The 26,535-nt window shown below is 45.2% G+C and overlaps 1 protein-coding gene across 1 annotated transcript in view; it reads left to right on the top strand.

The window, feature by feature from the left end:
- Nucleotides 1–26,535, top strand: part of nup205 (nucleoporin 205) — a 92,540-nt gene that overhangs the window by 15,871 nt on the left and 50,134 nt on the right. The window contains exons 7-17 of the mRNA XM_067999924.1: nt 758–922; nt 3,311–3,486; nt 5,809–5,925; nt 7,842–7,979; nt 8,424–8,574; nt 9,454–9,659; nt 12,669–12,851; nt 13,311–13,361; nt 22,358–22,567; nt 22,717–22,816; nt 24,810–24,947. Of these exons, the coding sequence (XP_067856025.1) occupies nt 758–922; nt 3,311–3,486; nt 5,809–5,925; nt 7,842–7,979; nt 8,424–8,574; nt 9,454–9,659; nt 12,669–12,851; nt 13,311–13,361; nt 22,358–22,567; nt 22,717–22,816; nt 24,810–24,947 (1,635 nt within the window). The remainder of the gene's footprint in view (nt 1–757; nt 923–3,310; nt 3,487–5,808; nt 5,926–7,841; nt 7,980–8,423; nt 8,575–9,453; nt 9,660–12,668; nt 12,852–13,310; nt 13,362–22,357; nt 22,568–22,716; nt 22,817–24,809; nt 24,948–26,535) is intronic.

Here is a 26,535-nt window from a genome sequence, read left to right as displayed (position 1 = left end):
CTGCCCAACTAAGTTACAAACACTTTGAATTTGCTATGTTAGTTCTAATTCTTAGTATCGCTCTCTCGTTGGGTATTTAGGTTTCATCAATGATGCAGGCTGGTGCGTCACTAGGGCTTCATGTGCTTAACAGCTAGAACTCACGGGGCATAGCCTGGCCACCTCTGTTGTAGTGTGAGGAGCAGCTGGCAGCTCTGAGCTGTGCATTGCCAGTGGGATCTTGTGCACTTTCCTAGTATGAGCAGTTACATTTCAAGAAGTTCACAAGGCTGGCTGCAAACATTTTGAAGTTGACTTCGTCCTTAACTGCGGTTATGCTATGTGAACCTGGAGCGAAACCTCGATGATGTGCCTCTACTTTCAGATTACACGCATCTTGGTCTTAATGTCAGTGGGAATCATGTCACCTCCTGCCTAACGAGGTAGACTGATGCTTTTAGGTCAGCTGAATGGGACTGGGAGGGGGCAGGTTTCACTGGTTGCTAACTTATCCAGTGACGCCTCCAAGAAAGTGCACATCATATGAGAAAAGGATTGGCTGGATGGCCTCCCTTGGTTGAACAGCCTACAATGCCTGCTCAAGCTCAAACACGAAGAATGGTCCCTTCAATGTGTTTAATTAACGATGCAAATTCAAAGGCAGGTGCTGCACTGGAGGTGTAGGTCTATAAACAAAACCGATAGGTCACTTATTGCATACTGAGGTGAGTTTTTCCTCCCTATCTTTTTAAAAAGTTAAAATATTTTCTATTACCAGAACTAATTCATCAGCTGCCGTTACTGACGGAAAGACAGTATGTGACTGCCATCCATTGCAGACTGCAGAACTCCCAGCCTTGGAAACTGCCAGGTCTGCAGGCTGTGGTCAGACTGGCCTGGGCCTTGGCTCTGCGAGGGATCTCACAATTACCCGACACGACAGGTAATCTTCTTTGTGCTTCCCCCCATCCCCATATGTTAGTTGGGAAAATTTGGTTGCACACGAACATGTTTGTGGTCGCTGGTTTTGATAGTTAATCTACGAAAGTGCATGTTGTTGAGTTGCATCCGAGCAGACCTGTCAGTTCATTTGGAGTGAAAGTCACTCATCTTATGTGTCTTGCTCTGGGATAATAAACATCACTGCCATGAACAAATGGTTCACAGTCTGCCTCCCACTCTTTTTTGGTCATAAATCAGACTCCTAATCTTTTCCTGCTGTTAGCAGCTCTGACTAACTGGTTATATCTTCCTTTCAAATGAAGTTTGTCACTGTTGCCTGCTGCCTAGGTAGCAAGGAATGGCTTCTGATCTGGGGCGCTGGCCTTGCTGTGTTGGTCCAGAATTGTCCGGAGGTTGCAGCCACTTCTCTTAGGTTATAGGGTAGACGTAGAGAAGATGTTTCCACTTGTGGGGGAGACCAGAACCAGGGGCCATAAATATCAGATAGTCACTAATAAATCCAATAGGGAATTCAGAAGAAACTCCTTTACCCAGAGAGTGGTTAGAATGTGGAACTCTCTTCCACAAGGAGTGGTTGAGGCGAATAGCATAAATGCATTTAAGGGGAAGCTAGATAAACACAGAAGAGAGAAAGGAAGAGAAGGATATGCTGATAGGTTAGATGATGTACATAAGAACATAAGAAATTGGAGCAGGAGTAGGCCAATCGGCCCCTCGAGCCTGCTCCGCCATTCAATAAGATCATGGCTGATCTGATCCCAACCACAAATCTAAAGAACACAAGAAGTCGGAGCAGGACCCGGCCACATAGCCCCTGGGCCCTCTCCGCCACCCACAGGGCATTGACCGATCCGAACTCAGCTTCATGTCCAATTTCCTGCCCGCTCCCCATAACCCCTAATTCCCTTTACTTCTAGGAAACTGTCTATTTCTGTTTTAAATTTATCTAATGATGTAGCTTCCACAGCTTCCTGGGGCAGCAAATTCCACAGACCTACCACCCTCTGAGTGAAGAAGTTTCTCCTCATCTCAGTTTTGAAAGAGCAGCCCCTTATTCTAAGATTATGCCCCCTAGTTCTAGTTTCACCCATCTTTGGGAACATCCTTACTGCATCCACCCGATCAAGACCCTTCACAATCTTATATGTTTCAATAAGATTGCCTCTCATTCTTCTGAACTCCAATGAGTAGAGTCCCAATCTACTCAACCTCTCCTCATATGTCCGCCCCCTCATCCCCGGGATTAACCGAGTGAACCTTCTTTGTACTGCCTCGAGAGCAAGTATGTCTTTTCTTAAGTATGGAGACCAAAACTGTATGCAGTATTCCAGGTGCGGTCTCACCAATACCTTATATAACTGCAGCAATACCTCCTTGTTTTTATATTCTATCCCCCGAGCAATAAAAGCCAACATTCCGTTGGCTTTCTTGATCACCTGCTGCACCTGCATACCAACTTTTTGATTTTCTTGCACTAGGACCCCCAGATCCCTTTGTACTGCAGTACTTTCCAGTCTCTCGCCATTAAGAAAATAACTTGCTCTCTGATTTTTCCTGCCAAAGTGCATAACCTCACATTTTCCAATATTATATTGCATCTGCCAAATCTCCGCCCACTCACCCAGCCTGTCTATATCCCCTTGCAGGTTTTTTATGTCCTCCTCACTCTCTACTTTCCCTCCCATCTTTGTATCATCTGCAAATTTTGATATGTTGCACTCGGTCCCCTCCTCCAAATCGTTAATATAGATTGTAAAGAGTTGGGGACCCAGCACCGACCCCTGTGGAACACCACTGGTTACTGGAAGGGAGGAGGCTCGTGTGGAGCATAAACACTGGCATAGACCTATTGGGCCGAATGGCCTATTTCTGTGCTGTACATGCTATGTAATTCTATGTATATTTTCTGCATTTGGGCCAGAGTCCCTGTCTGCAGTTTGGGTTCTGCTTTTGGGGGTTTGGGTGGTGGAGTTTCTTTCTGAAAAATCCAAATCTCATTAACTTGAACTAGTGGGCATGGAGATCTTGCACTCTTATCACTGGATGATGCAAATGTATCATGAGGAATATGGATCGGTGGAGCCGTTTGGGCCATCTCACTTCATCCAGTGAGGCCAATATTTACTCCTCTCCCTGCACACATTGCAGAATTTAATCCACCGTATTGCAACAGTATAAGAGTGAACTGCCTCAAATATTAACAGGGTCCTTGACATTTCCTACACTTGACAAATGCTGTGCAGGTGTGCACTCAAGAAACCTCCTCTCCGTTTATAGAGCCTAGTGCATACTGTGAATGATAATCGTGCAATATCATTTGCAAGGTTGAGTACATGTGATGTGATTGTCTGTTTTTCATTAACCCCAGCATTGACCGAGTTCACAGAGGCCGATGAGTTGATTGCAAACATGGCCATTAGCCAGAATGCCTTTCTTTTCCTTACCGAAGCTGTGGTGGGAGCAGAGGGTTTGCACCAAGATGAGTTCTACATCCGCAGGATTCACAACCTCATCACAGACTTCCTGACGCTAATGCCAATGAAGGTGAGTTGGAGAAGCACCAAAAGTTAACTCGACTCGCCCACATCAGTGGCCTGGCCTGGCATCTTGATCCACAGGTCTCTCTCCCTGTGGGTGAAAAAATGTTGCCCCTGACTTTCCTTCTGACTCCTAACTTGTGTCCCTAGTATTCGTACCCTTCACTACTGTGAACAGTTTACATCAATTTCATCATTCCCCTTTGTAATCTGGAAAACTACAATTGGATTAGTTCAAAGTCCAAATAAAACATATACACTTTCCCTTAACTTTTCCCTGTAGCTTTTAATTCACGATGGGACAGAGACCCTGTGGGAGAATCGATGTGAAAGCACCAACTTACTGACATCACGTCCCTACCTCACACCACTGCCACCAAAAACCCTTCATCAACTTACAAGTTCATCAGTGGTTTAAAGACAAGCTTTTCTCTTGTTTGACCCCACAGCTGGTGAACCACTGCTGAAAAAAATTCAATTTAATGTGTCAGTGCGTTTCTTGCGTGATAAAACAGAGCACAGTTAGGGGAACTCCTGATAGGTGAAGAGCCCACTGATTTTACTGGGTTATTGGGGCTGCTGGCTCCTGATACTTATGTCGCGTGTAACTGTGGGTAACTCCAGGATAAACCAGCTGTATTTGCTACAGGCCATTGCGACCAGGTCTTCCTGGATGTCGGCAGTAGCGAATTCAGCAAGCTTGACTCTGGAGTTTCACTCTCTGCACTGGGAGCTGGCAGTCCAGTACCCGGCCAAAAGCAGCTAGAGGGGATGAAATCACACACAAATCTTTTCCTTGTGACTCCATTCTGAGCCTTTAAATGAACTGAATAGTAAGGTCAAATTAATTAAAATCTTACCAGCTGGGCTGAGCCATCAATATATCCCTTTTAAAATAACAAAAGTGGGATTCGGTGACTGCAGTCGGTTCATTCGTGCTGATAACCGACTTGTGTACTAATGTACATGTGGTACACAGGTACGGATCCGTTCTGCCGGCAGCACTGTTAAAAGCTGCTGTTTTACCTCGGTGTTAAAATCGGAAAGCCATGTGGTGAAGGATAGAATACTAGAGCCTGGTCTTCAGTTGCTTCCAAGCCTTTATTTACGTAGATTGCCCTTACACACACGCCACACCCAAGCTAAGCTCTCCTATAAAAAGGATATGAGAGTCCCCAATTGATACCCACTGCCTGAATACAATTAACACTCATTGATATAAATCACGCAATTAACACTAGAAATGTGAGTGCAGTATGTTACTTCAGCACTGTGTTTTACTGCTCCTTGAATGAAGCACTCTCTTGGTTATAACTAGCAGGGCATTTTCCTGGGAAAAGCCTGTTAGGCAAAATAAAAGCAAGCAAATAAAGTTTTGTGAACAAAATTTGTAATGCTAATGTTGTCAAACCTTGTAACAAATGTAGTATTAGCTGGCGCTTTCAGAGAATGCTTCAATCGAACGCATTAGGGGGAAGTGTTCGTGCAGGAGGAAGAGTTCAGAATGCCTTTAAACCTGCTGCACCACTTACACTCAAGGAAGTTCTCAAAAGTGTTTGAATTCAAATATCAGGCTGAGCCCATTACATAACACGCTCCCTGGAAACCAGCAGAGTAGTTCTTAACAAGCAGCTGCTTTTCATTCGTCAGACTACAGTAGGTTTTTAACAGGAGCGTTAGAATAACGAATGTTTAAATTGCAAATTTTAACTCTGCGTGGAATTTTTCTCTTCTCCCTGGAGTGCACCGCACGCTATTGGAGATTGAGGGTGAGAGCCTGTAGGTGTGAGAGAAGTGAGGTTGAGAAAAGCTCATTAAGCTCATCACTCTAGTTTGTCAACATCTAACCCAGCATCCAGCTGCAGTTAGAACGCCCATAATCTTTTGCCAGAGAGTAGTGACCCTCTGGAATGCATTGCTGCAGGTGTGTGTGCTGACTCTCTGCACGCCAATAAAAGGAGCTGGATCGGTTCTCAGCTGGGGCAGAGATAGCATCAAATAAGAGGCAAGTGGTTTAACAGTGAATGTGCACATGGTCAATGTGACCTCCTTGGCTGGTTTTGATCGCCTTCAGAGAGGAATTTTCTAGATTTTCTTTTGCCTTTTTGGCCCTGGGTGGTTTTTTTTGCCTCTCCCTGGAGATGATTTGGACGGACGGGCGGGGGGTGCAGCGGCGGTAGGAATTGTCTGGTCATGATACTCCAGGCATCATGTATATGGAGCAGCAGGCCTTTTCCTCCCAGTCAATTTCGTATGGTCTTAAAACAGGGTGAAAAGAGGCACCGCCAGTAAGATTGTACTGATCTTTGTGATCTCGCCTCTCCTGCAGGTTAAACAGCTGCGGAATCGTGCGGACGAGGACGCCCGAATCATCCACATGAGCCTGCAGATGGGCAATGAGCCGCCTTCCACATTACGTCGTGACCTCGAGCACCTGATGTTACTGGTGAGATGAAACGCTGCTCCACCACTTGGAGTTTTAATGAACAGGCCCAAAACCAATACCCCAGCAAATGGACAAGAACTACTTGCATTTATATAGTGCATTTAATGTAGTAAAAAACCTCAGGGTGCATCACAGGAGCGTTATAAGAAAATTTGACACTCAGCCATATAAGGAGATATTAGGACAGGTGACCAAAAGCTCGGTCAAAGTGGTAGGTTTTAAGGAGTGTCTTAAAGGAGGAGAGCGAGGCAGGGAGGCGGAGAGGTTTAGGGGAGGGAATTCCAGAACTTAGGGCCTAGGCAGCAGAAGGCACGGCCGTATGCACCATAACTGGGCAATTACAATAAAGGGGAACCGTGCTCGGGCACTGATTAGGTCTCGAAAGAATATTTCTTCTGTGCGCTGTCTGTAAGGAAATCATTCTTCAGACCATAGCTCAAGGTTGTTGAGGCCCCAATTGCTGAGCTCACAAACTGGCCAGTTATTATTTGTTGGATTAAATAACATTGGGTACGCTTTTTTGATGACTGTAAATCACTGACCCAGACTGACGAAGACATCTACAGATACCATCCCCACTGTGCTGAATTAGGTGATTTCACAGGCAGTGATTGTGACTCTGCAGTCGGTTGTAATGTGCCTGGTTAGCCTGGCTAGGGAGGAGAAAATCAGTCGGGTTTCCTGTTCCCAAAGGCTATTCAGTGGCCCCTTTCTGGAAAATGCATGTGGGGACATCCGATTAAAACGGACTCGTGCTCGGTCCTGTTCCTCCCCTTGCCCCTCCAGTGGTTGAATAGCGTATTAACACAACTGCAGGCCCACAGTGGACATTTGGGTGAAAAGAAAGGGGAGGAAGCCTCTGTTTGAACTCTGAACAGCCGTAAATCTGAAGCTTGTGCAGTGCGGCGTCTGGTTTGTTTTTTGTTTTAATTGAGCTGGTGTGGTGGCTCAGTGGGTAAATGCTGCGTGGAGCTGGGGGGTAACTTTGTGAGGCTGATCTCCCGGTACAGAGCCTCACCAGTAGTCTTTTGTAGCCCCGCCTCCCCGAATGAGGCTCAGCTCCTCGCCAAGTCACCCTTGCACGATTGGTACTGAGGAAAGCTCCAGGTTGGATCTCAGCCAGGATGGCAATGGAACTGCTGATACTGGACCCTGCATCCCTGAGCTGAGGGGAGCAACAGATGGTAAGGTCCATCCTGTGACTCGTGCTGCAACTGCACGTCCACACATCTCCTGGGCACAAAATCAGGTTGTTTCTCCCACAAAGCCTAATAGCTCTCAGGAAGAAGCAAGGAACCAGAGGGCTGCCAGTACAGTTTGAATTGTGCCCCAGCATGAGGAGAGAAGAAAGGGAAGGTTGATGGGAAGAAAAATAGAAGAGCAGATTCTTTTAATACAGTTACGTACATACTTGAAGCCAAAGCAATACCCACCATTTAATTCCCACTGTTAACTTAAGTGTTTTGTGGTGAATGGTGAGGGAGGGAAAGAGTACCCCAGGTTTACAATCCAGGATTTGTATCTTTTAATGTGAGAATATCTCTGACTATTTAGCCAATAGAGTGTGTTATACCACCACAGTGCTGGTTTCTGCTGTTCAGGTGGATCGCTGAGGGCCTCCAGTGGCAGAAAACAAGTACTGCTTCATAAAAGCAGATATCTGTAAATTGCCCAAAGCCCTGCATGCTCGCACACTGTCGAGTCCTGGTGCACCATTCACACGTATTTTGTGGTTTCGCCCGCAGGTGAAGTAGTGCTAGTGGAATTGATGCAGTGCATTTTAAATACATATACCTACAGCTTTGATGCCTGAGACGATACTTCCATTTATATGGCGCCTTAGCACATTGCAACTTCTCAAATGCCTTCATGCAATTAATTACTTGAGAGACGACCATCTTTTCCTCTTTTGGTAGATTGGGGAGTTGTACCAGAAGGATCCTTTCAAACTAGAGCTCGCCCTCGAATATTGGTGTCCATCAGAACCTATTCAAACCACGACCATGACTGGTTCCTTCTCGGGTTTGACCCACCATAGACCACCACAACGCCAGGTATGTCTCCAGTGAGATCAGCCAAGCTGCACAACTGAGATTGATAGATCTTTTAGGTAAGGGTACCAAGGGATATGGATCACAGGCGAATAAATGGAGTTGAGGTACAGATCAGCCATGATCTAACTGAATGGCGGAATAAGCTCGAGGAACGGAATGGCCTACTCCTGTTCCGATGCACTCTACTGATTTGGCAATATAGCTCAGCGTTCTGCTTTGTTAATTGCTGCTCAATGACTGGATGTCATTGTTGTGCCTGCTATTGCTGTTCTGGAATGCTGCCTTGTGATGAATGTTTTAAGCAATTATGGAAACCTCTAACATTACAGAAAATTAACACTTGCCGCATTTTCTTGCGTTACTGGAAAGTACTAACAAATGTTAGCTTGAGGGTTATAAACTTGGTCCTTTTAGAAAAAACTTACACTTACTTTTCTCTTGCAGGTTGTTCTATCTAAGTTTGTGAGGCAGATGGGAGATATGCTGCCCCCATCTCTTTACCTGCCCTACCTTAAGATGCTGCGTGGGCTGGCCAATGGGCCACACTGTGCACATTATTGCTTCAGTCTGCTCAAAGTCAACGGCAGCAGTCATGGTAAGTTTTTTCAGTATAAATTGTAGCTGTGTCATTACTCGGTGCTACATTAGAGGGAGGCCCATTAGCAGAAGAACAAATGGAGAACAACATCCTTATTGTAAATCAAAAAAGTTCCTGACGGTCAGCTTTAAGGAAATGAGGTAGAAATACAAGGATGTGCTTTGCCAGCAGCCTATTGGCACTGGTAAAGGCGCTGCGCAGTGTTGCACTAAGCCATACAGACATGGAAGGTCCCAGGTTTGATCTCTGCCAATTAACTGATCTCAGCCTTGTAGGAGTTGGCTGCATTGCCCCTGAGCTAGGGAGAGGAAAATCAGCCACAGTCTCCCTTGCCCACCACCCTGTGACAGCTGCTGAAAAGCATGGAGGCTGAGTGACATTTGCCTCCAATCATCTACAACTGCAAAAGCAAAACAGGTTCTGTCTGAACAATGAGTTAGGCACATCCCTAACCTGACATGTACATTCACCAGCAGAAGCAAATGGACAGTGGTCACGAGTGTGAATCCTGGTTTAACATCTCTGTCGTCAAGGATTGCTGAAGCTATTTGTGCCAACAGATTTCTGCCCTGTCCAGGATCAGTTACAATCCTGGGATTGAATCTGGGAACATCAACACCCATATGACTTGGTGTGGCATTAGTGTGGCTTGATGCCCTCCATGGTTGAATATCCTGCTGACAGACACTTTGGAAGTTCTCACGTAATAATGGTCACTCATGTGAGGTACAGGAGAGTAATCAGCCCCTGTGGAGCCACACCCCAACACCTTGGGGAGGGGGGAGAAAATTGGTGGAAAAAGGGGAAAAAGTAAGAATTGTAACTACAGTGTTTTTTGTTAAGTGATGGAAAACTTGTGTTCGTTGTTCGTTGCAGTGGAGAACATCCAGGTAGTCGGAGGCAACCCCGTGTCATGGGAACATTTCTTCCACTCGCTGATGCTGTACCATGAGCACTTGAGGAGAGACCTGCCGAGCACAGACCCTATACAGTACAGGCACATGCCTTTGAGGGGCGTAACACAGCGTGAGATGGATGGCCTCATCGCTTTCCTGCAACTTACAGGCACCATCGTTAAATGGGTAATGTGCAATATACTTGGAAAGCTCTCTACGAATCCAGTACTGAGAACCCTCTCAGTACAGTAACGGAATTCCCACCCATCCTTTTATTTGGGGTGGTGGGGTGGTGTTATCTAGCCATTTGTAAAATGTAAACTGAGCACAGAAGTTTCCTCCCACCTCCGACTTCATTAACTAATCCCTCCACATCATTAGATACAGAAATGCAGGCTACTTGTAGCCCCCAAGGACTTGCCTGGGTATGGTCAACTAACTCGGCACAGATAGGGATTTAAACCTGAAACCTTCCTTATCTCTCTTGCTCAGCTTCTCACTGGATGAACTGACCGAGCCATCCTGGGAGCTTGACCATCTCTCAAAAAATGTTTAGTTCACACACCGTGACACTGGAGCAGACCCTAACAACACAGTAAGAAGACAGCTTGGCTGCCGACAATAGTGTTGTTAATGTACTCGCAAAAGAAAGCAACTTAAATGAGGATGAAAAGCTGCGAATATATCTCAGCTAGTCGTCTGCTTTTTCCCAGTTCTCCCCTGTTTTCTCTCTCTCACTGTTTTAACATTTTTTCTTTGCTGCCAGTTTACCCAACTCGATCTTTGTTTTTCTCTACTTTTTATTGAAAATTTAAATATTGCATTTCTGTATTCACTTCTGGATCCCACTGTGTACAAGGAGATGGGATCCACATTGGTCAAAATTGGCCTCTGATTGGCTGAAATCCATTTGTGGGGTCTGTCCTCTAGATAATTGAGGCTCGGAATTTGAAAGATTTTCCTGGTCAATCACTCGTTGAGTTGTCTCATCAGTGGCCCTAGCAGTGTGAATGTAACAAAATGACACTACATGTTGGTGATAGGGCACATACTGTATCCAAAGCCACAGCTGCCAAGGATTCATAAGCGGTTAACTTTGCACTACTTTCTTCTGAATAATTAAGGTGGAAAATGTTAGCAGTCCAAGTGTTTACTGAAGCAACAATACAAAAAGCATTAAGCCTGTAAAATGAAACTGCCTTTAATATATTGTGTTATACAGGGTATGAAATAGGTTATGAAAACACCTGTGCTACCTCCCCAGAGGATAAAGGCACCACCTGGTGTGGTACTGATCCATACCGGCCAGGTAGTCGCAGGCAAGATGCCGAGTCTGTGTTGAGTTAGTTGGTCTAAGCTGTGGGCAGCAGCTGAGGTTCTCATAGAATCATAAGGAGGCCCATTGTGCCTGTGCCAGCTCTTTGAAACAGCTATCCTATCCCCCGCTCTCTCCCCATAGTCTTGAAAATTTTTCCTTTTCAAGTCTATATCCTATATCTTTTGAAAGTTACCATTGAATCTGCTTCCACCGCCCTTTCAGGGAAAGCATTCCAAATCATAACAACTCGCTGTGTAACAAAAAAATTCTGCAAAAGGTTGATGATGCAACAGTGCACCCCTTAAAAAGAAAACTTGGATTTAGACAGCGCCTTTTACATTTTTTGGGATGTCGCAATGAACGCCGCCCGTGTCTGTGACGCCCACGACCTGAGAATTAATTTTATAAAAGATGGACCGAAGGGCTTCTCCTGCCTGAAACTGTCACTGTGCAACCTGTAGTCCTACGGTTAGTCTCCATACCCTTAGGCTAGGGATAGGCAAAGTCAGCTCCTCCTCCGGTTCCTGTTCTCCATAGAGTGACCAGTGCTGCGAAGCGTGCATGGTATTGGGTGAGCGCAGGATCAGGCTCGGCAGTGATTTCCACCCGTCGTCACGTACCCTGCCGGCCCTGGCTCGCACATTATGAAGGGCCACTTGGATTGAGGGGCTACTAGCACCCACGGAATTGTACCCGAGCAGGTGTTGGTATCTTCAGCAGAGATGGAGTAGAATGGGCCTTTGTTCTCTGGAGTTTAGAAGAATGAGGGGTGACCTCATTGAAAGGTATAAAATTCTTAGAGGGCTTGAGAAGGTAGATGCTGAGAGGCTGTTTCCCCCCCGGCTGCAGAGTCTAGAACTGGAGGTCACAGTCTCAAGCTAAGGGGTCGGCCATTTAGGACTGAGATGAGGAAAAATTTCTTCACTCAGAGGGTTGTGAACCCTTGGAATTCTCCACCCCAGAGGGCTGTGGATGCTTAGTTGAGTATACTCAAGACTGAGATTGATGGATATTTGGACACTGAGGGAATCAAGGGATGTGGGGATCGGACAGGAAAGTGGAGTTGATGTAGAAGATCAGCCATGATCTGATTGAATGGCGGAGCAGGCTCGAGGGGCCATATGGCCTACTCCTGCTCCTATTTAGGTTCTTATATAATGAGGGGGCAATATATTGTCCAGAACTTGAGATTTTTCAACAGTCAGCCTATTCAAAGCGTTACCCACCTTGCCATTGTTCCTTATTTTAGCTGTTGTTGCTGTGATCTGGAAGTAGGTTCGGGTTTTATTTGTGCCTCTACCTGGAGACGTTCAGCTTAAGCAGTTTTGATGGAGAGGAACGTATTTAGACACCCATGTACTTACCCAAAAAAAAAAGCTGCTTCAAACAAACCATTACATTAAGGAGCATTGCTCATTCAGTGTTGAGTGTTTTCTCTGCCCCTTACCTAATGCCTGTGTGGGAAAATGCATTGTGGTACAAAGCATGCAGACCAGAAGGCTCCAGATTTGATTTCTGCTCTCTGCTCTAGCTGGTCTCAGCCATGGAAACATTGGGAAGGCTACAGTTGGCCTCAGCACCCCTGGACTAGGAAATGGGGGGGGGGGGGGGGCGCGGGGGGCAGGGGTCGGGGAATAGTGAGTTCACTGCACACTGACCCCGAGCGTAAAGTGTGTGCGGGGTCAGGATCAGGCCTGACTGCGAATCTCTGGTTTTATGGCCTGTCGAAACTTGGTGTGCAGTCTTACACTTGAAGAATGGACACGTGGATGAGGATGACCAGTGCCTGTGGGAATGTACACAAATGAGATTCCAGCATTTTCATGATAGGGAGAGGAGCCTTTCCAGTGCATAAATACACTCATTTTATTTTCCAGAGTGAGAATGCCCGCCTGGCTTTGTGTGAGCACCCGCAGTGGACACCTATTGTGGTTATGTTAGGCTTGATCCAGTGCAGCATCCCTCCTGTACTAAAAGCTGAGATACTGAAGACACTGGCAGCATTTGGCAAATCACCGGAGATTGCTGCTTCCCTTTGGCAGTCGCTGGAATACACGCAGGTGGGTAACACTAAATGCAGGGTTGAATTTATTAATTTGGGAAGGTGCAATGTAGTATCTGCATGGCACTACAAACCAGGGTGAGCCATAGTTACAATGATATAACAAAAATAGTCACTAACCAACGATTCCTGCTAGAAAGTGAGGACAAGATCGGGCTTGGCCATGACGCCTTTCGACATTGTCTGTTCTCAGTTATGAGGAATGGCTACTGCAACGGGCCTGTCAAGGGCAGGGCCTCGAGGAGAGGGGAAAGCTCAAAAGGCGAGGAGACTAAGTGACAAATCTGAGCCGAGGCCATGTTGTCAGCAGGAGTTCTGCACTGATTTCTCTCCTCCCACCTGCTGTGGAGTTTGTGACATGGATGTGTACATCCTAACTTTATTTCAGCACAGTTTGTTTTTGCCTTATCTCAACACCTAAAGTTGAACTCTCAACAGTGTTGTTTTTATCTTTCAGATGTTGCAGACAGTTAGGATCCCAAGTCAAAGACAGGCCACTGGGATTGAGGTAAGCATCTACTAAATAAGGAGCCCTGCTGAATGAAGTGGGGCACACGCCATTACACTACCAATTACATGCGACCAGTAGTTCTATGATTTCCCCAGTAGAGAGCCAGTAGTTAGCACCTGTGCCAGCAGTGGGGGGAGGAGGTGCAATGAAGGATGATGCTACCAGCAGCAGGGGAAGGGAGGGTTGGTGCATGGGGGATTAAATCAGCCATGGATGGGGGTGAGAACTTTTGGACCTGATGGCCTTTTCTCATCTTCGATACATTAAGTAATGCTTTTTAAAACAAAAAACACAAAATGCTGGAAATATACGCCAGGTCTATCAGCCTCTGTGAAGAGAGTGTCTCGAGTATGCTGTGTAGAGGCCTCTGTTAAACCACTCCTTACAAAGAGTCTCCATTCCCTACTTTAACTGGTCTATTTCTACAGATGCTGACGGACCTGCTGTGTATTTCCAGCATTTTCTGTACTTACTTCAAACTTTGATCATTTCCATTTGTTTATTTCTCTAAAGCGGTGTTCTTCAGCAAAAATCAGAGCAGTGTAAGTGGAGCTATTCTTGTGAGCGGAATGAAGTGTAATAACTTGGGTCACGTTGTGTACCACCAACTCAAAAAATCCACATACTTTCCCAAAATACAGACAAGGTCGAAGGGTGTGATATCAAAATGAACTGAACACAAAGACTGTTGGTGACGGGGGAACCAGCTCAAGGCTGCTGAGATGAAATTCTGAGCCCTTCCCACATCGGTTAATAAACAGTTAACAAGAGGGCTTGTGGATTTCCTCAACTTAGATTTATAATGCCCCACGTACTGTTCCCAGTCAGAATCCTTCGTAATGTAGTGCTGCTAAATATTGCACTCCGCCTTCCTAAAATCCACTTGGATGTTCAGCAGTGATTCTAACAAAAATTAGGCAATTTTGTTTATGATGGATTAGTTATTGGACTTTTTTTTTGGTCACAGCATGCACAGGGTGAAAATTATTACCGCTAGCTGTTTCTGAAGGATGTAGAGAATACATGTTCCAGGCAGGCCGAGATGCACACCTCAGGATAAGGCAGAAATGGAGCATACTTCAGGGAGTCTTCAATAGGCATGAATCATCACTGCTGTTGTACTTGGATGGGGGACCCGCCTCACAGACTATGCAAAGTGTTTGGAATTGATCAATGGGTCAAGCCATTCCATTCCATTACGCACATCCTGTAGGCAAGTTACAGTGGATATTTGGCTGCTGTATTGGTGAGGGCAAACACTGTTTTAAATCCTGTGCATGACCACCTAATGTAGTTGGGAGAGATACAGTTTTAATGTCCTTTGTTCTGGGATATCTTCAAAGAAATTTGGAGCTATAACCTGGGCGATACTGTATGAAGACAGCAGTAAGTCTGAAGCTGTAATGAATTGGGCTAGTCAGAAGACTCTGCTAGTCAATAGGCACGTACGAAGTAAGCTACTGTGTTTCAAGGGTTTTCTATTGAGAGTTAGCGCAGGGGATGCACTTCAGTTGTTTTGAATCTGTGGAGAATAGTCAGGTCTGTATTTGCTGTAAGTCTGCTGTTTGTGTTCAGTACTGGGCATTTGCTTGTTTTAATATTCAGTTAACGAGTTGTTTATAGGCTGATAAATTGTACATTCTTTAACCTACTGAAGGTGGAGAGATTACATGGCAGCATGATATAGATTTTAGTAAGACGGAATACAGTGACCAGGGATTTCTCTTCGACCCCTGGGACTCACTCCCTACACTTACCTTGACATCGGGCAGGTAAAGGCACACTCTGGTTCGTAGGGGATGCAAGGTTTGCATACAGGAATGGTCGGTGACAATGAACCCAAGGAAAACTGGTTTCCCCCAATGGTTCCAGTGTATAGGTAGATTTGGATTTAGCTCTACAAACGGGATGATCTCAGGTTCAATTCCCATAGAATCATGGAAAGTTACGGCACAAAAGGAGGTCATTCGGCCCATCGTGTTTGTGCCAGCCGAAAAAGAGCTATCCAGCTTAATCCCACTTTCCAGCACTTGGTCTGTAGCCCTGTAGGTTATGGCACTTCAAGTGCACATCCAAATACTTTTTAAATGAGTTGAGGGTTTCTGCCTCTACCACCTTTTCAGGCAGTGAGTTCCAGACCCCCACCACCCTCTGGGTGAAAAGATTTCTCCTCAGCTCCCCTCTAATCCTTCTACCAATTACTTTAAATCTATGCCCCCTGGTCACTGACCCATCTGCTAAGGGAAGTAGGTCCTCCCTATCCACCCTATCTAGTCCCGTCATAATTTTATACACCTCAGTTAAATCTCCCCTCAGCCTCCTTTGTTCCAAAGAAAACAACCCCAGCCTATCCAATCTTTCCACATAACTAAAATTCTCCAGCCCTGACAACATCCTCATAAATCTCCTCTGAACCCTCTCTTGTGCAATCACATCTTTCCTATAATGTGGTGACCAGAACTGCACACGGTACTCAAGCTGTGGCCTAACCAATGTTTTATACAGTTCCAGCATAACCTCCCTGCTCTTATATTCTCTGCCTCGGCTAATAAAGGAAAGTATCCCATATGCCTTTTTAACTACCTTATCTACCTGTCCTTCTACCTTCAGGGATCTGTGGACATGCACTCCACGGTCCCTTTGTTCCTCTACACCTCTTAGTATCCTCCCATTTATTGTGTATTCCCTTGCCTTGTTTGCCCTCTCCAAATGTATTACCTCACACTTCTCTGGATTGAATTCCATTTGCCACTTTTCTGCCCACCTGACCAGTCCATTGATATCTTTCTGCAGTCACATTCAACCACACAGCCAATTTTTGTATCATCAGCAAACTTCTTGATCAAGCCCCCCACATTCAAGTCCAAATCATTAATATATACCACAAAAAGCAAGGGACCAGGTACTGAGCCTTGCAGAACTCCACTGGAAACAGCCTTCCAGTCGCAAAAACACCTATCAACCGTTATCCTTTGCTTCCTGCCACTGAGCCAATTTTGGATCCAACTTGCCACTTTCCCTTGGATCCCATGGGCTTTTACTTTCTTGACCAGTCTGTAGGACCTTGTCAAAGCCTTGCTAAAATCATAGAAACATAGAAAATACAAGCAGGAGTAGGCCATTCGACCCTTCGAGCCTGCTCCACTGTTCAATAATGATCATGGCTGATCCTCTATCTCAATACCATATTCCTGCTCTCTCCCCATACCCCTTGATGCCTTCTGAGTCTAGAAATCTATCTATCTCCTTAAATATATTCAGTGACTTGGCCTCCACAGCCTTCTGTGGTAGAGAATTCCACAGGTTCACCACCCTCTGAGTGAAGAAATATCTCCTCATCTCAGTCCTAAATGTCCTACCCCGTATCCTGAGACTGTGACCCCTCGTTCTAGACCCCCCAGCGAGGGGAAACATCCTCTCTGCATCCAGTCTGTCTAGCCCTGTCAGAATTTTATATGTTTCAATGAGATCCCCTCTCATTCTTCTAAACTCCAGTGAATACAGGCCGAGTCGACCCAAATCTCTCCTCATACGACAGTCCTGCTATCCCAGGAATCAGTCTGGTGAACCTTCGCTGCACTGCCTTTATGGCAAGTATATCCTTTCTTAGGTAAGGAGACCAAAACTGCACACAATACTCCAGGTGTAGTCGCATCAAGGCCCTGTATAACTGCAGTAAGACATCCTTGCTCCTGTACTCAAATCTTCTTGCAATGAAGGCCAAATTACCATTTTCCTTCCTAACTGCTTGCTGCACCTGCATGTTTTCTTTCAGTGACTGGTGTACAAGGACACCCAGGATCCTTTGTACCTCAACATTTCCCAATCTATCACCATTTAAATAATACTCTGCCTTTCTGTTTTTCCTTCCAAAGTGGATAACTTCACATTTATCCACATTATACTGCATCTGCCATGTATTTGCCCACTCACTTAACTTGTCTAAACCTCCTTGAAGCCTCTTTGCATCCTCCTCACAACTCACAATCCCATCTAGTTTTGTGTCGTCGGCAAACTTGGAAATATTACGTTTGGTTTCCTCATCCAAATCATTGCTATATATTGTGAATAGCTGGGACCCAAGCACTGATCCCTGCGGTACCCCACTAGTCACTGCCTGCCAACCCGAAAAAGATCCATTTATTCCTACTCTCTGTTTCCTGTCTGTTAACCAATTTTCAATCCATGCCAGTATATTACCCCCAATCCCATGTGCTTTAATTTTGCACACTAACCTCTTGTGTGGGACTTTATCAAAGGCCTTCTGAAAATCCAAACACACCACATCCACTGGTTCTCCCTTATCTATTCTACCAGTTACATCCTCAAAAAACTCCAGTAGGTTTGTCAAACATGATTTCCTTTTCATAAATCCATGTTGACTTTGTCTAATCCGTTGATATTTTCTAAATGTCCTATTATCACATCCTTTATAATAGACTCTAGCATTTCCCCTACTACTGATGTTAGGCTAACCGGTCTGTAGTTCCTTGTTTTCTCTCTTCCTTTTTTAAATAGTGGGGTTACATTCGCCACCCTCCAATCTGCAGGAACTGTTTCATAATCTATAGAATTTTGGAAGATGACAACTAATGCATCCACTATTTCCATGGCTACCTCTTTTAGTACTCTGGGATGCAGATTATCAGGCTCTGGGGATTTATCAGCTTTCAGTCCCATTAATTTCTCCAGCACTTTTTTTACTAATACTAATTTCCTTTAATTCCTCCTTCTCACTCGTCCCTTGGTTCCCTAGCATTTCTGGGAAGTTATTTGTGTCCTCTTCTGTGAAGACAGAACCAAAGTATTTGTTTAATTGCTCTGCCATTTCCTTGTTCCCCATTATAAATTCTCCCGTTTCTGACTGTAAGGGACCTACATTTGTCTTTACTAATCTTTTTCTTTTTATATACTTTTAGAACCTTCTATAGTCTGCTTTTATGTTCCTTGCAAGTTTACTTAATATCTTTGCCCTCTTAATCAATCTCTTGGTCCTTTTTTGCTGAATTCTAAACTGCTCCCAATCCTCAGGCTTGCTACTTTTTTCTGGCAACTTTTTATGACTCCTCTTTGGATCTAATACTATCCTTAATTTCTTTTGTTAGCCATGGCCACTTTTCCTTTTGTGTTTTTGCACCAGAAAGGAATGTATAACTGTTGCAATTCATGCACTTGTTCCTTAAATTTAGCCATTGCCTATCCACCGCCATGCCTTTTAATGAAACTCCCCAATCCATCATAGCCAACTCGCTCCTCATACCTTCATGGTTTCCTTTGTTTAGATTTGTGACCCTAGTTTCGGATTGGACTACTTCACTTTCCATCTTAATGAAGAATTCTATCATGTTATGGTCACTCTTCCCTAAAGGACCCCACACAACAAGTAGACTACATCAAATGCACTACCCTCATCGACCCTCCTTGTTACCTCCTCAAAAAATTGATGTAAGTTAATCAGACATGACCTTCCCTTAACACATCCATACTGACTGTCCTTAATTAACCCGTGCCTTTCTAAATGACGATTCATGCTGTCCCTCAGAATTGGTTCCAATAATTTGCCCACCACTGAGGATAGACTGACTGGCCTGTAATTACTCGGTCTATCTCTTTCTCCTGTTTCAAACAACAGTGCAATGTTAGCAGTCCTCCAATCCTCTGGCACCACGCTTGCAGCCAGGGACGATTGGAAAATGATGGTCAGAGCCTCTGCTATTTCCTCCCTTGCTTCTCTTAACAGCCTGGGATACATTTCATCTGGGCCTGGCGATTTATCTACTTTCAAAGGGGCTAAACCCTTTAATACTTCCTCTCTCACTTTGTTTATCCATCCAATATTTCACACTCCTCCTCAACTACAATCTCTGCATTGTCCCTTTCTTTTGTGAAGACAAATGCAAAGTATTCATTAAGTACCGTACCCACATCTCCCGCCTGCACGCATAGGTTACCTTTTTGATCTCTAATAGGCCCTACTCTTAGTTATCCTCTTGTTCTTTACATATTTTTAAAACATTTTTGGGTTTTCCTTAATTTTACTTTGCTGAGTTAGCTGAACTCAGCCAGAGTCGGGATGTTTTGCACCCCTGGGTTTCGGGGTGGGAGAAAAACAACTATGTTTCCTGTTCCTTGTTACTAACCTCCAGTTAAATATTTGGAAGATCAAAGCCATAATTTTCGGGTCCCGCCATGAACTCCATTCCCTTGCCACTGATTGCATCCCCCTTCCCCGCCACTGTCTCAGGTTGAACCAGACTGATTGCAATTTCGGGGTCCTATTTGACCCTGAGCTGAAAGTCCATATCCTCTCCATCACAAAGACCACCTACTTCCACCACTGTAACATTGACAACCTCCACCTCTGCTGCTGAAACTCTCATTCATGCCTTTATCACCTCCAGGCTCGACTATTCCAATGCTCGTCTGGCTGGCCTCCTGCCTTCTACGCTCTGTAAAATTCAGCTCATCCAAAACTCTGCTGCCGTATTCTATCCTGCACCAAGTCCCGCCCACCCATCACCCCCATGCTTGCTGACCTACATTGGCTCCCAATCCCCCAACACCTCCATTGTAAAATTCTCATCCTTGTGTTTAAATCCCTCCATGGCCTCGCCCCTCCCCACGTCTGTAAAGTCCGACAGCCCCTCCCCCAGAACTCTGTTCTTTTGACTCTCTCCTCTTCTACATCCCCCCCTCCCTTTGACCCACCTTTGGTGGTAGTACCTTCAGCCATCTAGGCCCCCATCCTTTAGAAATCTCTCCCTCAGGGTGGTGTGGAGAAGGGGTTCAGAATGATAACCCTTCTCCACACCTCCCTCCAACAAGCAACTAGCTTCCCACAACGCCCCATCTTGACTTGCACATGAAGAATAACCACTAGGGTGAGGCACTGCGGGGATCCCGGTCCCTGCAGACGTTCTTTCATTGTCGCTGGGTCCAAATCCCAGAACTCCCTTTCTAACTGCATTGTGGGAACACCTTCACCACAGGGACTGCAGCAGTTCAAGAAGGCGGCTCACCGCCCCCTTCTTGGGCAACTAAGGATGGGCAATAAATGCTGGCCTAGCCAGCGACGCCCGCATCCTGAAGAATGATGATGATTTAAAAAAATACGCCAGTGAGAGCCACTGCCTTCAGCGGGGAAGAAAACTTACAGAAAGCACAGCACAAAGAAACAGTGCAACAACTTTGATACTTGAGTTGAGCTGCTAGTTGGAACATTGAATTTAAGATGCTGTTAAATCCAGACACCCCTTGGGCACCACAGTTTCAGGGACACTATCAGAAAGGAACAGAACAAAGTTGCACTGAATTCAACATCTGAGAAAGCACAGGTTACCCCACTGTGATTCCCTGATGAAGATTGGGGGGGAAACTCGTACACTAATTGAATTGAACTGATGATCTGTTATAAAATCTAATTTATAGAATAGGTAAGTAACGTTTTATCGATGTGCACTAAACAGTAGGCTGCCTTGTGACAGAACATGCCTACAAGGATTGTGTTCAGTGTTAATAAATGCGGATAGTGTGCAATAGTTCAGTCACCAGGCGAATGAGGATTGAGTTATCTGTCAGATGAGGTAACGTGTGCAAAGTGGTGTACATAGCTGCAAATGTCCACTGCTTGGTGGTTGCCTATTATTGGATTGTGGAGAAACTAGTTGTCGTGAAACCACCAGCTAGCTTCTGCAGATTTGCACTTTCACTGAGTTTATGTTGTGCTGCACATCATTACTGTGTCATGGCAGCAAGTTTTATTTTCTTTATTGGTGACTTTCTCCCCTTCTCTTCCTCTTCTGAAGACATCAACTCCCTCACTAGGATACATTTCTATAGGTGCCAGTGTCTCTGACTGGAGTACTTACATGTGAACGCCCATTGCCCCCTTGTACTTTGTCAGCTGAGGTACATTTCTGTGGCTGCTGATGACTCCTTGGCTGGAGTCCTTACCCGAGGGTGCCCCCATTACTCTCCTGCACTGTGCCTAAGTGGCCATTCTCTAGGAATGAGCTGAGACCATGAGAGTTGGCAAGCTACTTGCACACAGGTGGGATACAGTTAGCCACAGGCCGCCTTTACCAACTTGGCCATCCGGGAGGGAGGTTTCACATTCTGTTGCGCGTGGGGCGTAAAGGCTTTTAGCCCAATGGAATTTTAACTCGTTTCTCTCTTCCTCCACCAAAAACAGTAGACATTTTCTTTGTCGCCGTACAGTGACTTTCTTTTCCTGTTTATCCTAATCCATTTTCAGTTCACCTAATAAACCTGTTGGTCATATTATTGGATCATAAAAATGGAGAAGAAACCAAGTGATAAATTTTCACATCAGTGTCCAGGAGTCTCAGTTTCTGCATTTGGATCTTCAGAACCTGCATGAAATTATGCTTTTCAATAAACAGGCTATTTAAGGCTTTTTTTTTGGTTTCTAGTAGTTTAGTCTCACAATATTAAAATACCTTCAGTGTTTTGGGGATACCTTGGAGAGAGTGTAGAGGAGATTTACCACAATGGTACCAGGGATGAGGGACTTCATTTATGTGGAGAGACTGGAGAATCTGGGATTGTTCTCCTTGGAGCAGAGAAGGTTAAGGGGAGATCTGATAGAGGTGTTCAAAATCAAGAAGGGTTTTGATAGAGTAAATAAGGAGAAACTGTTTCCAGTGGCAGGAGGGTCGATAACCAGAGGACACAGATTTAAGAACAAAAGAACCAGAGGGGAGATGAGAAAAAATATTTTTACGCAGCGAATTGTTATGATCTGGAATGCATTAGCTGAAAGGGTGGTGGAAGCGGATTCAATAGTATTTTTCAAAAGGAATTGGATAAATACTTGAAAAGAAAATAATTGCAGGGGTTATGGTGGAAGAGCAGTGGAGTGGGACTAATTGGATAGCTCTTTCAAAGAGCCTGCACTGGCATGATGGGCCGAATTCTATGAATTCGGGGTTTGTGTTCAGGTCGTCCCAATCCTTACTGTTTTTTTCCCTCAGGTGGAGTTGAATGAAATTGAATCTCGTAGTGAGGAGTATCCACTCACCAGAGCATTTTGCTACCTGATAAGTACATTAGTAGAAAGCTCTTTCCCTACGAACCTTGGGGCAGGGCTCCGTCCACCGGGATTCGACCCTTATCTTCAGTTCCTGAGGGACTCCGTGTTTCTCCGCTTTCCGACCAGAGCGTACAGGAGAGCCGCAGAAAAGGTGAGAAGTGGTTTTGGTCCTTTTAGAAGCAGCGGTGGATGTATCATTTTTTGCGCATTCTTTCTTTGCACCCTATATTGTGGTGCTGCAGAGCTGGATTTTGGGTCTATTGAGTGATACTAATTCTTGATGTGTGTGATCTTCCACAGTGGGAGGTGGCTGAAATTGTGCTTGAGGTTTTCTACAAACTCCTGAGAGATTATGAGCCCCAGCCAGACGATTTTACGGACCAAATGGTGGAGCTTCAAGGTAAATGATGGATGCTGGATATTCCCATAATGGCAGCCGCTCGATGGGATCAGACTTATAACTGGTAGAAATTTAGTATATTAATGGTTGTTCTGTGTCAGTTTTCCCCAACCTTCTGTGGTAAGTTTTTTTTTCCCCATTGGTTCAAAACCTGTTGGAAGCAATTTTTGAATTGTAAATCCATTCTCCTTCACCTATTTTGTCAGATTTATGCTAGTCAAGATGAGGGATGTTAGGGCCAGGGAATGGAACATTTTCCAGTTCAGGTATCCTATATCAAGAGTCCAGAACCCCCAGGTCAGGTAGAGCACATTCAGTTGCAGAGTAAAACGCCCTTTACATTGCCTCAGCATTCACCGCAGCTCCACTCAGAAGGGCAGGCTATACACTGCACCAATGTGACGCTGTTTCCATTTCCGACAGCCCATGGCATTCTTTGAAAGAGAATGTCAACTACATGCCAGTAAGTACTGAATCAGGAGCAGGTTATCTGTAGTGCTAGTCTCACAACAAGCTGTGTTGGCATGACCAAAACTCATTTCACATTGGACTTTTACAGAAGAGACTTCCATGACATAAGTCTGGTTGAATTGAAACCTCAGTCAGGTGCCTCTAAAGGCTGGGTTAGACACGGACAGTGTCTAACCCAGCCTTTAGAGGCACCTCCTCCCAGTCAGGTGAACGGACAGTGTCTAACCCAGCCTTTAGAGGCACCTCCTCCCAGTCAGGTGAACGGACAGTGTCTAACCCAATCATTAGAGGCACCTCCTCCCGGTCAGGTGAACGGACAGTGTCTAACCCAGCCTTTAGAGGCACCTCCTCCCGGTCAGGTGAACGGACAGTGTCTAACCCAGCCTTTAGAGGCACCTCCTCCCGGTCAGGTGAACGGACAGTGTCTAACCCAGCCTTTAGAAGCACCTCCTCCCGGTCAGGTGAACGGACAGTGTCTAACCCAATCATTAGAGGCACCTCCTCCCGGTCAGGTGAACGGACAGTGTCTAACCCAGCCTTTAGAGGCACCTCCTCCCAGTCAGGTGAACGGACAGTGTCTAACCCAGCCTTTAGAGGCACCTCCTCCCGGTCAGGTGAACGGACAGTGTCTAACCCAGCCTTTAGAGGCACCTCCTTCCAGTCAGGTGAACGGACAGTGTCTAACCCAATCATTGGAGGCACCTCCTCCCGGTCAGGTGAACGGACAGTGTCTAACCCAATCATTAGAGGCACCTCCTCCCAGTCAGGTGAACGGACAGTGTCTAACCCAGCCTTTAGAGGCACCTCCTCCCAGTCAGGTGAACGGACAGTGTCTCACCCAATCATTAGAGGCACCTCCTCCCAGTCAGGTGAACGGACAGTGTCTAACCCAGCCATTAGAGGCACCTCCTCCCGGTCAGGTGAACGGACAGTGTCTAACCCAGCCTTTAGAGGCACCTCCTTCCAGTCAGGTGAACGGACAGTGTCTAACCCAATCATTAGAGGCACCTCCTCCCAGTCAGGTGAACGGACAGTGTCTAACCCAGCCTTTAGAGGCACCTCCTCCCGGTCAGGTGAACGGACAGTGTCTAACCCAACCATTAGAGGCACCTCCTCCCGGTCAGGTGAACGGACAGTGTCTAACCCAACCATTAGAGGCACCTCCTCCCGGTCAGGTGAACGGACAGTGTCTAACCCAGCCTTTAGAGGCACCCCCTCCCGGTCAGGTGAACGGACAGTGTCTCACCCAGCCATTAGAGGCACCCAAAGAAACCTCCTGCCTGTTACGTGCTTGATGGAGGAAATCCTACACTCTAAAGGGGGTATTTTGAAACCAAGTGGGCATATTTAAGCAACCTGAGGATTGGGTAGGTCACTGAACATTCAGAGCAAATTTTGAGTGTGTCTTTAAATCCATCTTGAGATTATCCTGGCCCGTCTACTCTAAGCAGCCAAGCAATACCTAAACCCAAAAGTCATGGTGCGTGGTTGAGATGAATTATTCCTGTTCTTTGATCCCTAGGAGAGCTGGTGGTTGCATACAAGTCCCCGGGGTACAATCTGATGTTTCACATGCTGAATGACTCCCCAATGCTGAGTCTTTGTCTGAACCTGTTGGAGGAAGGTGTTAAACTGCTGGACACTTACGCACCATTCCCCGGTAAGCAAAGAAAAATGTACATTGTGCATGCACGGTGATGGGATGGGGCATTCATATACTGTTACAGTGCTTTTGTGGCCCTCTGCGCTCTGATAATGTAACTCCCAAGCTACGAATATGCCTTCTTGCACATTGTTCCTCCTCCCTTAATCCTTACTATGTCGAAACAAGATTCCTCACATTTTCTCCTGCTCTAAATCATTATTTCCCAAAAACCCCAAACCATTGAATTCATCGATCTCAGATTTTTCTTTCTCCAACAATTTTGAGTCTTTGGCGTCACCTTATCGCAGTTTCCGATTCATTTTGTCATCTCTTTTATTCTATTCAGCCTTGGTCGACCTTCGCTCGTCACCATGGTTTCTCAATTAAAATAAAACACTGCAGGAGGTTGCAAAATCTGGTCATTTATTTGTCCTTCCCATGGTGTATAATGTGAATTTGTGTGTCATACTCTTATTAAAAAATATAGAAAAACCAAAGGCAATCACTTGTAGTGTGCAGAAAAACTCCAGGAACAGAATAATATTGGAGCCACAATGTCTGTAAGCTCGTAATTGATCTTCTCACAGTCAGTCAGGCCATTACTCTCCAGCCTGAACAGTAACCTTTGAACTCACCCAGTTTTTACTTAACATCTACTAATGCCTTAAACGAACAAACATTAGCAGAAATTTGAAGTGTTCTGTTTTATATGGTATGACATTTTTGTCCTGGAGAACAGCTGGTTCTGTGACTAGCTGTAAGCATTGCCAAGGGAGGTTTTTGCCTGTATGGACACGCAGCTTGTGTCCATCGTTCAGTGTGTACTGTGTCACACTCCTGTCGCACTTGATTTTGGCTGAAATTTCCTGTTTCTAAAAACAACAAATCAGAACTCTTAACTATGAACAGTGAGGAGAATCTACCAATAAAAAATAAATGAAACCAATCAAATCAAAATAATTATTGGTCATTCTTCCCTCAGCCTGTTGATTACATGCATTTTTTAAAAAAAATTTAATAATAGAAACATGTAAAATGTAACAATCTTTAATTAAATATTTCCACGTACCATAAAATTTTACAACTAGCGTCTTCTAAGTTTTGGCAACATTTTTCATTCAGTACCTCTCATCACTGCTCAGCGGTGATAGCATGGGTTGATAGTTTGGCCTATTGTCTGGACCCCCAGAAAATATCTACCTTACCTCGGCTCGAAAATTGAAGAGATTTGAGTGTTGCAGTACCCGTTTCCTGCCTACATCCACCTCCATTCCCAGAAAGGTGGCCTTGTAGCAGTACCAGACACAGCTGTAGATAGTGCCTCTGAATCTGAACACTGGCACTTTTTAAAACACACGCGCACACAAACATAATTTTACTCCTTGGAAAAGTAGTATCCATTTCTTGCGAATGGGAGTTCTTTTGGGCTATGGAGATTGAGTCATTCCACAAAAGGCAAACATAAATAATGAGAGTGAAATGATTCAGCTTAAACTTCATTATGGCATCTTGTACATATTGTCAGAAATCCTGCTTCAGTTCAGCTCTGATCGTGGGGTCCTTCATATATTAAAATGAGATTTGGAATGTTAAAATAACAATT

Source organism: Heptranchias perlo, chromosome 18, assembly GCF_035084215.1.
Source record: "Heptranchias perlo isolate sHepPer1 chromosome 18, sHepPer1.hap1, whole genome shotgun sequence".
NCBI lineage: Eukaryota > Metazoa > Chordata > Chondrichthyes > Hexanchiformes > Hexanchidae > Heptranchias > Heptranchias perlo.
This window is presented reverse-complemented; position numbering and strand designations above follow the sequence as displayed.